Genomic DNA, 18,042 nt, shown 5'->3' on the forward strand with positions numbered 1-18,042 from the left:
ATAAAGCTTTAAATTTGTTAATAAAGGGGTATGCATCCTGGGGGCATTTGGTAAATGTTAATTTATTTACTGAGGTGGTGATTTCCTAGACTCCCATCCATGGCAATAGAGCAAGTTCACATTCCATGATGTGTATTCAGATCTTTATTATTAATGCTCATATTTTAATAGAGACACTTTTAGCTTGTTTTCATTTATTTATCTTTTTGAAATGTTTATTTAAAATTTTTTTTAATGTTTATTTATTATTATTGAGAGACAGAGAGAGACAGAGCATGAGCATGAGAGGGACAGAGAGAGGGGGAGACACAGGATCAGAAACAGGCTCCAGGCTCTGAGCTGTCAGCACAGAGCCCAACCTGGGTCTCGAACTCACAAACTGCAAGATCATGACCTGAGCCGAAGCCAGATGCTTAACTGACTGAGCCACCCAGGCGCCCCTGAAATGTTTATTTATTTTTGACAGAGAGAGAGAGAGGGCACGAGTTGGGGAGGGGCAGAGAGAGAGGGGGGGATCAGAAGTAGGCTCCGCACTGTCAGCAGTGAGCCCGATGTGGAGCTCGAACCCACAAACTGTGAGATCATGACCTGAGCTGAAGTCAGATGCTTAACCAACTGAGCCACCAAGCACCCCTAGCTTGTTTTTAAAACAAAGTTTACTGAAATAAATTATTTTGGTAGGATATAAAACTTTGAAATAATAGTACATTAGGCAGCTTTTTAATAAAGTATATTATTTAAGCTCTTGATTATCTACATGATCAATCAACAACTATTTATTTAGTTATGTAAGGTTTCACACGACTGAGCAATAATCATAGTTTCTTTCAAATATGTGAAGACAGGCTTCACAAAACAATGTTCAAACAATGAATTCATGTTGAGTGGGGTATGTATGGGTGGGATGTAGGCATTTCAGCAGATGTGAGAACATAGTAAATGTACATAAAACAACATAGCTGTTAATGTGCCAACTGCTGGATGGCAGACCTCAATAATCAGCAAATAGAGGCGAGGTGAATTCAGCAAATAGAGGCGAGGTGAATTCTGACCACAATGGAGTGGGAGAAGAAGAAATGGGGGCAGGGGGAGTAGGGAGAGAAAGAGACAGAGACAGAGAGATTATAACTGACTTTTATTGAGCATTTACTGTGTGCCAGTCACTGTTTTTGCCTTATTTATTTATTTATTTTTTAAACTTTTTTTTAATGTTTATTTATTTTTGAGACAGAGAGAGACAGAGCATGAATGGGGGAGGGGCAGAGAGAGAGGGAGACACAGAATCGGAAGCAGGCTCCAGGCTCTGAGCCATCAGCCCAGAGCCTGACGCGGGGCTCGAACTCACGAACCGTAAGATCGTGACCTGAGCTGAAGTTGGACGCTCAACCGACTGAGCCACCCAGGCGCCCCTGTTTTTGCCTTATTTAATTCTCATAAGAACTCAGAGAAAACAGACTCTTTGAGAGGGTACTCAGCTAGTGAGTAACAATCAGGATTCAAGCCCCATTTTGTCAGTTGTCAAAGTCCAAGCTAATAATCCCCGTTTAATGTCACCTAGGGGCATCCTGAAACTTCCTGGAACTTCTCCACAAAAAACCCTTGGTGTCATGAGAGCCCCGTATCAGCAGTGCCCAAGTCCCTGGCAACCCCTCCCACTGTTCTCCGCCATCACCTCAGTTCTTTCTGAGGCAAAATCAGACTGTTAAGGAGTGCTCTGAAATGACTCATCCTTGTTATGGCGTCTGGCCTCAGCCGACATTTGCATAAATAATAGCACAGTTGGATTCTTAAATCAGCAGGGATCTGGAAACCCTGAGATCTAGTGGCCGTCGCACTAAGGGAACTGTGATGTCATCTCATAAATGTGGCTACAGGGAGAAGGAACGGGGGGATGGATGGGGAAATGGCAATCCATTGAGGGCCTCAACATGCCAGGAACTATGCTAAATCTCTTTCAACTCTCTCAAAAATCCTAGGAGGGAGGTGAGGTGATGAACTCCATTAAATGAGATTCAAGAAAGTTAAATAATTTGGCCAAGGTATTAAATGATGGAGTGAGAATTTGGAGTCAGAATTCAGACTCAGATCTGTCTTATTCTCTCCACTAGTTCTAAAACTTGTATTATTATATAGACTGAGTTAGCATACTTCAACTGCCTGACAATAGGGAGTCATTATGTATCTAGAATTTCTTTTCTTTTTTTTTTTAATTTAAAAAAAAAAAAATTTTTTTTTAAACGTTTATTTATTTTTGAGACAGAGAGAGACAGAGCATGAACGGGGGAGGGTCAGAGAGAGAGGGAAACACAGCATCTGAAACAGGCTCCAGGCTCTGAGCTGTCAGCACAGAGCCCGACGCGGGGCTCGAACTCACAGACCGAGAGATCATGACCTGAGACGAAGTCGGCCGCTTTACCGACTGAGCCACCCAGGCGCCCCTAGAATTTCTTTTGACATATGAAAATTATAGATGTAAAGAGAGAATGCAGTATCATTATTCAAACCTTTCCTGACCAATGTTTTTCCTTTCCCTGATCACCCTGGGGGCCTCAAAACAAAACAAAACAAAAACAAAAAACCAAAATATTCATTTAGTATCAACAATGAATAATACATTCCAAACAAATCCTTCTATCAAAGCCAAAGAAGCCAAAGACGGTTCCATTTGTAAGAAGAAAATGGCCACCCACAAATTTTATTAAGACAAAAGTTGTGCTAATTAAAACATAAGGCTTGTCATTATTTTATTCTGTTTGGGACTTGCTGGTAGGTTCATTCTAATTTTTCTTGTTAAAGGAGAGCCTCTGAGAGGCTGGATAAGCAGATGTTCCTAGTAGTTATAGAACAGTACAGGGATCCTTTGTTATTGAATGGATATAGTCCAGCAAGTTTAAAGTGAAGGGAAATTCCACATTCAGAGCCTTGTTGATAGCTTGGAGCTGTTTTGGAGATGGAACTGTTTTCCAGGTGCTAAAAGATTCCTCAGTGCCAGGAGGTAGAATGGTATGTCCAATCCACAACCCAGGGGGGGACTCTCCAGCCTCTGGATCCCTGCTGAGTCTGACAAAAAAAATAACTTCTTGAAGCAAGCACACATTTGTTGGCCACAAATCACTACCTTGTTCATTTGCTAAGTCTGTTGCCGATGTACAACATTAGAGACATTCCTCATCAATACAAGAACCCTCAGTGTCTTAAACCCCAGGTTGGCATCAAGAGACTGCAATAACTCATTTTTAATTTCAGATGCCCAGAGCTGCAAAACTCATTTGTATTTCTCTTGGTTCTCCAACTTTAAGAGTTGAGAGGAAAGGAAAAGTGGCCATGTGCCATAATCTTTTGACTATCTGGTGCTTACAACTACCTTGGAAGTATTCTTTACAAGGTCTGATGGATCAAAACTATACAACATTATGAACTATTTAACTATGATCTGTATTGTTGCATCTCTAAGATAACAACTGTACACAGCTAGTCAGATAGTAGAATTGATAAACAAACTTAAAACTTGATCACCTCTAGTCAAAATGCAAACAATCCCTACTGTTCCATTCTATTAGAACCACATTCTTCACTTCGGTTCTCTGTACAGCAGTACATAATTAGAGTTATTTTTGTCTTGGAAAGAACAGTAAGCCAAGAGTTATCTGATCCCACTCACTTGTTGTCTCCATGAAGGGATCATTATGTAAATTTGCAGCCTCAGTGTCTGGGACACTATCTGGCATATTGTAAGTACTCAATAAATATGTGTTACCTGAATGGGTTAATATCAGTTAGCACTGAACACATAATACTGATACCAACAAGAAAAGTTAGGCCAGATTTGAGGATAATCTCTTACTCAAAATGGGAACAAAATAACCTGTGCTGAAAAGTAGCACAGAATGGTGAATGAATTAATTTTAGTGCTTGGGTGCTTAGCTAGGAGATAAGACCAGCCTAGTTCATGGACTAGAAACTATTTAATGGATCACTCTATGGCACTTATAATCTTTTTTTTTTTTTTTATTTTTTTTTATTTTTAATTTTTTTTTATTTTTTAATATATGAAATTTACTGTCAAATTGGTTTCCATACAACACCCAGTGCTCATCCCAAAAGGTGCCCTCCTCAATACCCATCACCCACCCTGCCCTCCCTCCCACCCCCCATCAACCCTCAGTTTGTTCTCAGTTTTTAACAGTCTCTAATGCTTTGGCTCTCTCCCACTCTAACCTCTTTTTTTTTTTTTCCTTCCCCTCCCCCATGGGTTTCTGTTATGTTTCTCAGGATCCACATAAGAGTGAAACCATATGGTATCTGTCTTTCTCTGTATGGCTTATTTCACTTAGCATCACACTCTCCAGTTCCATCCATGTTGCTACAAAAGGCCATATTTCATTTTTTCTCATTGTATGGCACTTATAATCTTGTTTAGCCATTGGTCACATAACCTTTTCATTGGTTCTGGGTTCTATCCAAAAATCTTATGCTAAACCAGATCCAAAAATTGATACAGAGGTCACTGTTGGGGAGTAAATGGGATCAAAGATTCCTTCTTTTTGATGTGGTGTGTTTGGGTGAGGATGGGCAACTTATCTGTGTAGATATTCAATAAAGTTCTGTTAAATGAATGAATGAGTGAATGAATGAGGGGAGTAGCCAGCCTCCTTCTGGCCTTGCCACCATCAGGTCATCTAGCTGGCTAGAGTCTCTGGTACAGTAGAGAGGGAAGACTAAAGCGAATTGAGAACTAAATGAGTTCATGTCTCTTTCTCACCTTCAATTTCTGAAGAGACAGATAACCTTAAAGGCTCTGGTCTGGAGTAGGAAGAGAAGTTGAAAGGAAATGAAAAGAATGGAGAAAAGGATGAGTAACATGAACGTACACACACACAGGAAGGGCATTGATTACCCTTTAGACTGGGGAATCTGATTTTTGTTGCCAGAACAGAAGGACCTGCATCTTCAGACCTGCATTCATTCTCCCAGTATGATGGCCTCTAAATGTTCCAATTTAAGACCAAAGGTGCTGGCGAACTCTTACAGTGAGTGTTTGAATGGAGTGAGCCTACTGAGCCCCCAAGTTCCATGACGTGGTATCTGAAATAGCCAAGCAATTGCCTCCATTCCGTAATCCTCACAGAAAACACATTTGCATATTTTTGTGTGTGGGCATCATGGCTGGGTCCCAGCAGTCGGCCCCTGTTGGGATTGGGCGGTGGGCGGGAGTGACAATCCCCGGCTTGTGTGTGGGGGCTGAGGGAGCTCCTACTCACCCTTTCCTGTTTTTCTTTGAATGCTCTCCTCAGGTTGGGTGGGCTCAAAACACTTTCAAAAATTTTCCACCGCTCGGCTGTTTCCTCAGCTGTTCTGTCTCTCCTGTGTGGAGAGAAGTCAGCAGAACTGTGGGTGGAGGAGGGAAAACTGAGAGAAATATAGTACAGGGATTAGCTGTGTGGGCTGTGCAGAGAGAAGCTGTGTACTGAATGACAAATCTGTGAGACTCAATACACCACAAAAGTAGTTGGTAGTGAACTTCCTGCCCCTTCCCCTGCCATCCTGGCTGTGGCTATAGGGTGGAGAAACCCTCCCTGGGTCCCCCTCCCCAGAAGCATCCCCAGGGTGAGCTGGGGTCTGGGTGCTGGGCCTGTAAACTCGTGTTCCTCCTGCTTCCAGCATTCAGGGCCACACATGGTGGGGCAGGAACAGAATTGTCTCTCATGGTTGGGTTTTCTAGCTGGGGACAGCTGCCACTCTGTCTGTATAATAAGGACAAATAGGATCGAGTTTTCTAATGAACTTAGTACCTGAATAGGATATGAAGAATCCCAGCATTTCTTTCTTTTTAAAAAAACTTTGTACCAAATTTTCGGCTGGATAGGTGATGACCAATTGTCAACAGCAAATGATTTGACCTTCAAATCATTGACTTCCTCCTCCTGGAGGAGGCAGTTATTCCTGCTCCAAGCTTGCTTCACAGGGTGATAGGAGGATCATTGACATGAACGGACCAAAATTTATTGAGTATTTAAGAGCTAATAGCCAATGTTTACATGGTATTGTTTTCCTGACCCAGGTAATATCTCTCAGCAAGGAGCACTTGGGAGAGTGAGTTATGGGATGATTCCCACTCCCTTACCCAGGATTCTTGGCATTTAGCTTTTCCTAAAAGAAATCTTTCTTCCCAAATGAATCTAATTAACTTTGATCATTTACAATCCTATACACCTCCTGGTTGTATAGTAAAACCTCAATCAATGAAAACCCAGACTGTTCCTTCACTTCTACCTTATGTTCTGTCAATTTCCAAAAGGATTCAAGTTGTTCACTATAAAAGACCTAGACATAATAGAATGACTAGAAACAATCATGTAAGAACAAGAGCCAGATCATGCAGGGGTGAGGAGATTGTATCAGAAAGTATAGGTTAAGAACAGTAGCTCAATGGAACATAAAATTTCAATCTGAACTTCCTGGTAGCTAAGGTGAAAACAAGAGAGGGGGAGACAGCAAGAGGGAGAAAGAGATTACATAACTCGTCTTTTTATAAAAAGGAAGCATAACATTTCACTAAGAGACAATTATATTTCTTGACATTCAGCTCTAAGATGAATTTTTCATGTAGATCTTTATATAAGGGCTATTGAACAAGATAATAGTGATTGTCTTTAAGAGCAGTTTTACAAAAATTGCAAAAACATTGCCGATGTAATCATTTTTTAAACAAGGTCTGAAAATGTAATGTTAAATCACCATTCCAGGCGGGTGGTGCTATAGGGACCTCAAGTAATTGTCTACATATGTGGGCTTAAAGTGGTTAAGGAAAATTTAGAGAATCCAGAGGAATGGATGTTACTAGACTCCTGGGCTTCTCTGCCTGAAATAGAAATGCTATCATTCAGGCTTTGGAGGGGAACTACAGAGAAAACAAAAATCCAGGATCCTTCTGCTGGAATCCTTTGTCTCACTTAGATTTTTGTGAGAAATCTAATTACAGGAGAGCCTGAGTCCCAAGGTTGGCAGTGTTCAGCCCTCGTGTTCCTACGCTATTATGAATAGTGATGTTTAGTTAACACTGAATCTCATAATGTCCTCATTTATCAAAAGAAAAATGGTCCTGCTCAAAAATTTTTATTTTACCAAGTTAAAAAAAAATCCACATATAAAGAATTTTCTTCTTAATCCTGATTTAACTAAAGTTTTTCATCTTAAAACAGAAAGTTCCATGTTTATACAGTTTAGGTTTTTAAAATGGCTTCCAACAGCAAAAGTTAGTTCTTGCATTTAATGTTGCTTATGTTCTCATGGATTTTTCTTCTTTTTCCTATTTATCCCTCCCATCCCATCTCATCCCACTCTATCTTATGAGTATGTTTTCCAAACCTAACTGATCATAAAAATCAACTGGGTTGCTTGTAAAAGCTTAGATTCACAGGCCTCCTTAAGAAATTCCAATTCAGAAGGTCTAATGTGTCCGGGCAGGTCTGGGAAACACTACTAGCTGGTCCCCTAGGGCCCAGCCGTGTGCTCTGTTCACAGTTCACATGAAATGGTGTTGACTGACTGGCTGAATGTTGGTGCGGCCAACAGGAATGCTAGCAAGAACCCACTGTGTTTTTAACAAACAATTTGTACTTAGCCATCTGTTGTGCACTGCAGTGACAGCACCATCCGTAGGCTGCTTCCAGGAGTAATGGCACTGGATTCCTCCATATTGTTTGTACACATGCCGCCCCCCTCTGCCGGGGAGAAAACATGCTAAGTCTAGGTGTTAGACACGGCAATGCAGAGGCAGTCACTCCTCAGTATTACCAGCCCCTCAGGTTCCCTAAAGCACACATACACTCCTTTCTTCCATCCCACACAAATTGTTGAATTATCAAATTCCTAGAGAAGCTACTATACAAAATTCAAATTAACACGTGTTCTGCAAACACATTCAACCAACTCCTGAGCTTGTAATATAGCTCTAAAAGTAAATTATTTAATTAATTTTGGATAATATCCAAATGGTACAAAATTCAAAAGATACAAAGGGATACAGTGAAAATTAAGTCTCCTTTCTATTTATCTGTCACCTACTCAATTCTTCTCCCTGGAGGCAACTACTCTTACCTGATTCATATTTATCCTTTCAGATGTGTGTATACAAACATCTCTATATTTTTGCAACCAATGGTAGCATACTATAGATATTTCTACCACCCTTGCTTTTCTTATTTAAAAATATTTCTTGGTGAGTATCCTGTACCAATAGATATGGAACTGTCTCAATTTTAAGAACAATTCCATTATATTCTGGTTTAAGAATATAATTTAATTTATTTAACCAATTGAAAGGTACTTAAGTTGTTTCCATTTTCTTCCTATCACAAACAATGCTGCAGAAAAAACCTTATCATATATCATTTCACACGTGTACCAGAATATCTGTAATTCCTAGAAATACAATGACTGGGTTACCTGGGTGGCTCAGTTGGTTAAGCATCCAACTCTTGATTTCACTCAAGTCATAATCTCATGGTTTGTGAGATTGAGCCCCACATGTGTCTCTGTGCTGACAGCATGGAGCCTGCTTGGAATTCTCTCTCTCCTTCTCTCTCTGCCCCTCCCCTGCATGGGTACACACACTCTCGCTCTCTCTTTCTCTCAAAATAAATAAACATTGAAAAAACTCTTTAGAAATAGAATGACTGGATAGAGGTTTTACATTTTGGATTTTGATAGATATTACCAAACTGTTTACGTAGAGGTTGTGGCTGTGATACACAGGCTAGAAGCATACAAAAAGAGTGCTTTGTTCTTCATATCCTAGCCTGCATAGGGTATGATAAAACTTTTGATCTTTGACAACTTGATAGGTAGAAGATAGAATCTTATTAAAGTTTCAGTGTGCATTACTATTAATAGGTTGAACATCATTTCATATGTTTTGGAGCCATGTACTTTCTTTCCTGTGAACTATTCATTTCCTTTGCCTATTTTTTTTTTTTCCTGTTGGACTGTAGTTTTTTCCTTATTGATTTGTAGAAGTTCTTTGGTTTTTAAAGAACATTAGTACTCACCTACAACATGGGTTGCTAATTTCTTTTGAAGGTTTTTTGCCATGCATAATTCTTAAATTGATTTGTAGTTGATATTCAATATTATATTAGGTTCAGGCATATGACATAGTGATTTAATATGTATCTACCTTATGAAGTGATCACAATAAATGTAGCTATCATCTTTTAGCATACAAAGTTATTACATACTATTAACATACTATTAACTGTACTAACATACAGTATTCCCAATACTGTACCTTGTATCCTCATATCTTATTTTATAAGTAGAAGTTTGTATCTTTTAATCCCCTTCTCCTATATCACCCATCCCCCCACCCCTCTCTCCTCTGGCAACCACCAGATGGTTCTCTGTATTTATGAGTCTGTTTCTGTTCTGTTTGCTCATTTTTCTTTGGATTCCACATATAAGTGAAATCATATGGTATTTGTCTTTGTCTGACTTTGCATTGTTTCACTCAGCATTATACCTTCTAGGTCCATCCATGTTGTTACAAATGGCAAGATTTTGTTCTTTTTTATAGCTGAGTATTATTCCATTGTGAGATAGGTCTCTAGGCCTAGATATAGAAATATCTCACATCTTCTTTAATCCATTGATGGACCCTTAGGTTGTTTCCATTTTTTGGCTATTGTAAATAATGTTGCAGTGAACATGGGGATGCAGGTGTCTTTTTAAGTTAGTGTTTTCATATTCTTTGGATAAATACCCAGCAGTGAAATTGCTAGATGATATGGTTGCTCTGTTTTTAATTTTTTGAGGACTCTCCGTACTGTCTTCCACAGTGGCTGCACCATTTTGCATTCCCACCAACAGTACACAAGGGTTCCCTTTTCTCCACATTCTTGCCAATGGTTGTTACTTCTTATCTTTTTGATAATAGCTATTCTAACAGGTGTGAGGTGCCATGTATTGTGGTTTTGACTGATGTCTCTGTGGTGATGAATCATGTTGCATATGCCATGTATACCTTTTGATATTATTTTAGTTGAATTTATCAATCTCTTTTTAAAATAGCTTTTAGTTTTTGTCTCCTATTTAAAAATCCTCTCATGTTTTTTTTAGTATCCAGTGATTTCATTTTTAAAAACTAGATCTTTTATCACCTGAAATTTATTTCAGTAGCAAGTGTGAAATTAGTAATCCAACTTTATTTTTTCAGTATGACTATCCAGCTGTCTGAGGAAGAAAACCCATCATTTGACCTTCTGATTTGAAATACTTACATTATTATCTACTTAAGAGCCTGTGTTTGGCTCCATTCCTGACCTTTATAATCTGTCACGTGTTCTATTGATCCATCTATTTATGTCCCAGTGCCATGCAGTTTTCATTACCTTAGTTTTGTAATTTAGAACTCTTGGTAGGTTAGGTTGCCCCTGCATGACTTCTTTTTTTAACCTCATGTCCATGTCTCCAACTTATAGGAATGCTTTTAGTATTTTCTCATTGAGCAGTAGGTCCCTAATGGTTTTTTACTTCATGAAGACCCTTTTCAATTCCCACGTAAAATGATTCTTGCCCCATTGTCTGTATGGTAGGTTGTGTCAAACTTTAGACTGCCTTGTGAAAGGTCTCAAGCTACAAAGGCCTTCCTTATATTGGGCAGACATTGTCTCCCAGTGGCTTCCCCTCATTTGCCTTCTGAAACAACAGAAGAGGGGAACAGTCTCATTTACCACAGCCTTTCGGACTTCTGTGGGTCTCCTTGAAAGTTTCTCTCTGCTTTACAGCACTGGAGTTTAACAAATGTCATTTGTTCTACCAGTGGAGAGATGAGCAGCTGAAAGTCTTTCAAAGACCTGCTGAGCACAGAAAGGTGGGATTGTACTCCTCGGCATGCTTATGCTCCACCAGCAATCTGCTAATTGCTGATGCATCAGGGTTTCTAGATGCTTCCTTGCCCTCACATTCCTGAAAACTGCACATAGAGAGCTGTCCCCTACACTGTAGTATGGCTCTTGTAGGGAGAATTCCACACTTATGACCCAGAGTGAGGCCATCTGACTCACATTTCTTACTGTCTTTTGAATTTTACTCTTGGCTTTAGACTTCTCACATAGATCAGTCATAGTACTGATGAGGCTAACATCCCTCTTACCTAAGCACCAACAACTTGTTGTGATTCCATGTGTTGTGTAATCACTTACCTCAGTTTGGATATTCTGTGAATCTGGGTCCTACTGCAAACTACACTTTGAATAAATCATGTGGGTTCGGTTGCAGTGATGATGTTTTTGTTTCTGCAATTAAAAAAATTATCATCTGTGGAAGAGTGCCACTCTTCAGATTTCAAATTCCAAATTTTTAAGTCTTTATTGGGTGGGGCCTGGGTGGTTCAGTCGGTTAAGCGCCCTACTTCTGCTTGGGTCATGATCATGTGGTTCGTGAGTTTGAGCCCTGTGTCAGGCTCTGTGCTGACAGCTTGGAGCCGGGAGCCTGTTTCAGATTCTGTGTCTCCCTCTCTCTGCTGCTCCCCTGCTCACACTCTGTGTTTCTCTTTCTCTCTCTCTCTCTCTCTCTCTGTCTCTCTAAAAAAAAAATAAACATTAAAAAAAAGTTTTTATTTGGCTACAAAGCAAGGAAAGCTAATATGAGGAATTTTATGGCATTCAAGTGATGAGGTCAGACAAGTAAAAAAGACATGGAGATAAACCATTTGTATGTGAGATTTTTTGCTTTGTTCTTGGTGCTGGAGCATAAGATGACAACTTGTCACCAATAAAACGCTATGACATTTCACATCATTTTCGTGCTCATGCCTAGTGCTTTTATTTCACAGATGCAATGAGGGCATCGTGCATATCTATCAACTCTGCATGACCTGTTCACATACTGAAAGCAGGATCTGATCCCATATTCTGACTTCAATACCGTGTAGACCTTTATTCTTTAAATGAGTGGTGAGACATAGGATGCAGTTGATTATATACATGGAATTCTTTCCTTGACAAACTTCCTAAAACTTCAAGGCAAACACTTCCCCCAAATCAGTATTTTTGGTATTTAACAATCTCATTGTTATGAAATGAAGCCAGCATGTTCTATCCCTTCTCTGAAACTAAAATTTCCTCACCTAGTCTTGCTAGATGCCCCTCAGGCTTCAGGGTAACAGGGTCTGGGCACACAAGTGATTGACAGACATTTATTTCATGAGTGAATGAAGTTAATTCAGTACAGGCCCAAGTATGCTTACTGAGACAATAATTTTACAGCTTATTATAATTAGCATACATTTAAAACATCTCTTTAGTCATCAAATCAAATAAGATAAGCAATACATCCACCCCAGAATAATATGCTAGATATTAGTCAGGAATTACATTCTTAATCATAGGACGTGGGTTTTCATTAACTAACTGAAGCATAATTAGTTGTCTGTGAACATGTGGCTCATTGATCCTCTGCGCATCTAAAGATAGTGCTTGTGGAGGGCTGGGTCAGGTGGTAGGTTCTGAAATACGACCAATAACATCTGAGCAGTCTCCAGCGGTCTCTTCCAGACAGGGCACTAAATAGCATGTACACAAATAGACCCAGTCTGCTCCCCTCCTCTGTCCCCTTCTTTCTGAGGAAGACCGGGGGGGGGGGGGGGGGGGGTGTTCACGTTTAGACGTGGCGGGGGAGGGCATTGTTACTTTGTACATATTTCCTGCTTTTAAAAACTTTTTGATTAGTTTGTTTTTTGAATCAATGATGCTTTTTCCTTCTTCTGATTCTCCATGGTGTTCTCTAAGGCAGGTACTGAGAAGTGAAATAAATCTACAGAAGTAGGAGTGACCTGAAAAAAATCTTTGATTCAAACACTTTTGTAGTACATTTGTTAATAACAAACACAAAGAAAAACAAAAACAAGCAAACGGATTAAAAAAAAAAACAACAAAAAAAACCTTCTTCTGAGAATGAGCAGGAAGGGTATTGTACTATTGTTTTCGCTGACCATTATCCAAAGGCAAGATCTCCAGGGAACAGAGCCTGGCATTAGCACTCAGATTAGGAATTCCTTAGTAAGGAGCCTATCTTGTAACTCTCTCCAAAGCCTCTCCAAATAGAGGCTGAAAAAAAGAGCACTTGTGTAATTTACTTGCATACATGCTCTGGGTCATGCTATCAAGCAGATCAAGAGAATAGAAAAGAGGCACAAACTACTTCAGTTCCCCGGCAAGTTCTGAGAGCTCTCTGTTCAAATCCAGCAAGTCTGTATGTGTTTAAATGGTTGGGCTGTTGTAAGCCCGCTGCCACTTAGATACCACTACCAGCCTTTTATCTTAATCTACATGGGAGATTTAGAAACAGAAACTTTGGGGATTTTATTTGGCAATTAGAACTTGCTTTTCTTGCTTGGACTAAACTTGGCTTTACAAGATATTGTCTTCTAGGGGTGCCTAGGCTACTCAGTCGGTTAAGTGTCTGACTCTTGATACCAGCTCAAGTCATGATCCCAGGGTTGTGGGACAAGCCCCGCATCCGGCTCTAACCTGACAGTGAGGAGCCTGCTTTGGATTCTCTCTCTCTCTCTCTCTCTCTCTCTCTCTCTCTCTGCCCCTTCCCTGCTTACTCTCTCTCTCTCAAAATAAATAAACTTAAAAAAATATTTTTTAAAAGGTATTGCATTCTTTAGGGCTCTTCTGTTTCTATAACTTGACTGGCTTTTGTATGATGGCCATGTACAAAATCATCACTCACCTTAAGTTTCCACTATGCTGGATCTGCTAATTAGATATTAGGATCTGTGGTATTATAGATTGGCTTAACATCATCTTAATCCAGAAATGCCCTCTTAGGCAGAAATTGGTAAAATAATATATTCTTGCAGACTCATTAACCACAAAATTAGTCTGTTTTCTGAATTTTAAAAAAAAGTTTGGTTCAGTTCAGGAGCATTCTGGAAGGCATATATTGGACAAAGTTGACAAAGGTAAAAGTGATTTGATTAAGTAATCTTAGTGGACCATAAACATTTTGTAGAATTGGGCTTGCTAACTCGGTGGTCACCAAAAGGGAAAAATAAGTTATTTGTTGTGAATAAAAAATGTTCAGTCACTCCAGGATTGACATATGATGAGTTGTTTAGCGTGTGACCCGGTATTTAAATTAGTTTTTCTTTTGTGTTTAGATCCTTCTCTGGAATTAAAGGACTCCAGCTGAAAGTTAACCTCCAACCCAATGACAATTACTTTTTCTACGTGAGAGCCATCAATGCATTTGGGGCAAGCGAGCAGAGTGAAGCTGCCCTCATTTCCACCAGAGGTACTTCTTTTTCATACACACACAGAGAACTATTTCCAAGCATTTCCATTTCTTTCCTTCTAACACCTAGAGAAGACACTGTAGAAGACTACCTCTTAAAGCTCCAACCTCTTGGACTAGGTTCTTGGCATGAGGACCCAACATTGGTTAAAGACCAAGATATTCCTTTTAGATTTCTGGTTTAAGAAGTTCTCAACTTGGCTACCCATCAGCCATCAGTCAGGGTACTTAAAAAAGACCGATGTTGGGCCCCACTCATGGAGACTCTGATCTGATTGATCTGGAGATGCATATGGGCTCTGACATGTGTTTTTAATCCCCCCAGATGATTCTTGTTTGGCTCTCAATGTGCTATAATTAGTGGGCATGTTTTAAGTGTGTGTTAGGGACAGTGGGATGGGGATATTCTTATTTTATTACACTGTAAACTCTATGAGCAAGCTTCCAGTCTCATTCTTCTGTTTATTTCTGGTGCCTAGCACATAGTTTGTGCCAATTAATGTTTGTTGAATAAATGAGTGAATAACTCAAGGAAGTGATAAAGCTGTTCAATGATATTTTGGAGAAAATAGCCAAATGATGCCAATAAAAAAATACTTGGTTGTTCTCAATTATTGTGAAAAGTGAGAGATGCAAAGGTGATCATTTTCTTATCTTACCCTAGACCCAAAGATGGCAGAAGATTGAGGGCGGTATATCAAGTGATTTGCTTAACCGGCAAAAACTTGTGCACATGCCTTGTTTGTGATGTGGTCAGGGCCAGCCTGATGTTTACAGGAGAGGACATGAGGGCTGCCTTCCCAGAAATATTTCCCTTCCAGTCCTAATATGGTGCCTGGATCTTCCACTGTTAGAACCACTCCCTCGGCTGACACGAGTGCATCTTCAGACTTTCATGTGCGCGTGAATCTCCCGAGGAGCCTGAGAAAATGCAGATTTTGGTTCAGGAGGTCAGGACGGGCCTGAGCTTCTGCATTTCTAGCCAGTTTCCAGGTGATGTTGCTGGCCAGAGGAGCACATTTGCATAGCAGAGGGAGCTCGACTATGCGAGGCGCACCCCAGCACCAGGTGCAGGCACGTGGTCATTAGCACTCACCCAGGCCTTGTTTGTCATGGATGAGATTTCCAGCTTGTGGATCTCAAGACACTGAGCAGGGCATTTTGATGTCAGGGGAGAGGGAGACTGCAGTCTGAAATGTGGGGCTTGGCCCAGGGACAGCACTTACTATTGTGGTCATCTTATAATCTTATGTTCATAACTGCAATAGGAACCCGATTTCTTCTGTTGCGAGAAACGGCTCATCCTGCCCTGCAGATTTCCTCAAATGGGACAGTGATCAGCTTCGCTGAGAGGAGACGGCTGACAGAGTAAGTTGAGTGTTCTGAGAGGGGTGTCGCCCTGGTGTGGCCTTGCCTGCGCATGTTCTTGGTTTAATGGACATACCTGGGAGTATAGTATCGAATATCATCACGAGCACAGCCATACGGTTCGGGTACGGCTCATCACTAGGGAGAAAGTGCCAGTAGTTCCTAAGTTGGAGTAAGTGTCAGTATTTGTATTGCAAACACAAGCACAGATGGTTTTGCTTAAAACATAGGCTGTTTTCAGGTACCATCACTGATTTAATGAAAAAAAGAGTCTAGGCTAAATTCTTCTGTTATTTTCAATAGCAGACCAGGTTTTGAAGAGAGGAGAATGACATTTTGTTGAGTTTCTGCTTCTGGCCACAGGGAGGACTTTCAGAGTTTCAGACTTTCTTGTCCCTCCCCACCCAGGAGCTCCCAGAAAAAGGAGTACTAAAGAGCCAAAAGCCAAGGGCCCCATGGGGAGACTGATCTGCAATTTGCTTGCGATCTCTCACGGTCATTGTGAGGGGCAAATGGTCAAATGGGAGAAAGTATGTGAAGGCTTTTGAAAAGTGTAAAACATGTGAGACCCAGGCAGCTCTTCGCATGGATGTGCCTCCCACATGGCTGCCGGCAAGCCCTCAGTCCCTCACGGTGGCTGCCAGCAATGTCCTGTGTGGTGTTCCCTTCTGGTTGCTGTTCACCGTATTCACTACGGCGCATGGCCCAGCTCAAGTGCTAGCTGCTCCTGGAAGTCTTCTCTGGGCCCCAGTGCCCTTTGATCTTACCTGTGAAAAGGTCTGAGCGCAGGTGGATTGTTTGTTAGCCACTCTGTCTTGAATAATCCTCAAGGAGCAGCCCTGTATTCTGCATCTTTGAATTCCCAGAATCTAGCATGGGGCCTGGAATGTTGTAGGTGCTAAAAAATACACAAATAAGTGAATTCAGAGGAAAAAAAAGATTTAAGAAATAGATTGGGCTTTTCTTTTTCTGATTTTTCAAAAAATCAAAAAGAAAAGAAATAGACTGGAAGTTGGTTACAGTTCATAGATGGTAATTGATGGTAACTGTAATGTATTTCATAGACCTTTATTTATTATTAACCTGAAAATTAGCTCATAAATATCAGGCAGCCAGGTTTTGCTCAGAGAGCAAGGGCCTGTCAGTATCCACCTCTTTGAAAGGAGGTTGTTGGGTAAAGACACGAGAAAGTGAAATACATTCCTTTGCATTAATCATTTTCTCATCTGTTAAAAAGGAGAGGGTGCTGACTGAATATTAACACTGCTTAAATTAAAAATGCTTCCTTGCTGTCTCAGCCATTTCAAAGGAGGATTGAGTACTTCATGCAAACAAGGTCACCCATCAGCAGTTGAAAGTGCTTGGGTTCATTTTACGGTGCCTGTTACAAAAATAGCTAAGGTGAGACAAAAGGAGACCTTTCAACAACCTCTCAGGTGCCCCTACTACAATCCAAAGAGGCCAGAGTCCCAAAGACTGTTGACCACAGCTTCTACAAAGCACACTCATCACTCCTGATCAGTTCTACACTCTGCTCTGGCCCTCACCGGCTGTCTTGCCATTTAAGAGCTGCACCTCATTTGGTCTCTGTGCCCAGTAAGGTCAGCAAACACTGGAACTCATTGTTAAAGAAGATTTTGGAGACTCCTCCCCTACGTTCTCCTCCTTTTCTTCGTCTTCTCTTGATGTTTTGGAAAAAAACTTTGCAAGTTATGTTCTCTTGGACCTCCCCACCTTCCTCCCTTGTATTTCCTCACTCTCCCTGAAAACAGAGATGGTGCCATGTCTTTTTTTTTTTCCCTGCCATTATTCTAATTATTTCCTGGCTCTTAGCTCCTTCAAGAGATGCAGTATACTATACATGCATGGTGTATGTGGCAGCAGAAATGTGTTGAATGCATGTTGAAAATTTGTGCAGTTCTGTGGCAATGAGCTCAAAGTTGGGGGCACAATGGACAACAAATGTCTCTAGTCAAATTCCAGCAGTTTCCAAGGATAGAATCCTGCCTAAACTGTGTGCAACTGTGTGAATGTGGATGTTTAGGAGATCAAAGCTGGTGATACCTGTGCTAGGCTTAAGTGATCCACTTTGTCTGCAGAATCCCCTCAGTGCTGGGTGAGGAGCTGCCTGCTTGTGGCCAGCATTACTGGGAAACCACAGTCACAGACTGCCCAGCTTACCGACTTGGCATCTGCTCCCGTTCAGCTGTGCAGGCTGGTACCCTGGGACAAGGGGAGACTTCGTGGTACATGCACTGCTCTGAGCCACAGAGGTAAGCTGGAGCCTTGCTTCCCTTCTTGGTCAAAGTGTCATGAGTTAATGTGTAGGCAGAGGTCTCTGAGGCACCTAACAAATAGTATCCTACTTCCCTG

At 40.8% G+C, this 18,042-nt stretch overlaps 1 protein-coding gene across 1 annotated transcript in view; it reads left to right on the plus strand.

Annotated features, from left to right (window-relative positions):
• The window catches only part of CMYA5 (cardiomyopathy associated 5), a 91,488-nt gene that overhangs the window by 68,100 nt on the left and 5,346 nt on the right, over positions 1-18,042 (plus strand). Inside the window, exons 10-12 of the mRNA XM_042942114.1 lie at positions 14,168-14,301; positions 15,570-15,669; positions 17,769-17,942. Of these exons, the coding sequence (XP_042798048.1) occupies positions 14,168-14,301; positions 15,570-15,669; positions 17,769-17,942 (408 nt within the window). The remainder of the gene's footprint in view (positions 1-14,167; positions 14,302-15,569; positions 15,670-17,768; positions 17,943-18,042) is intronic.

This window comes from Panthera leo, chromosome A1 (assembly GCF_018350215.1).
Source record: "Panthera leo isolate Ple1 chromosome A1, P.leo_Ple1_pat1.1, whole genome shotgun sequence".
NCBI classification, from domain to species: Eukaryota; Metazoa; Chordata; class Mammalia; order Carnivora; family Felidae; genus Panthera; species Panthera leo.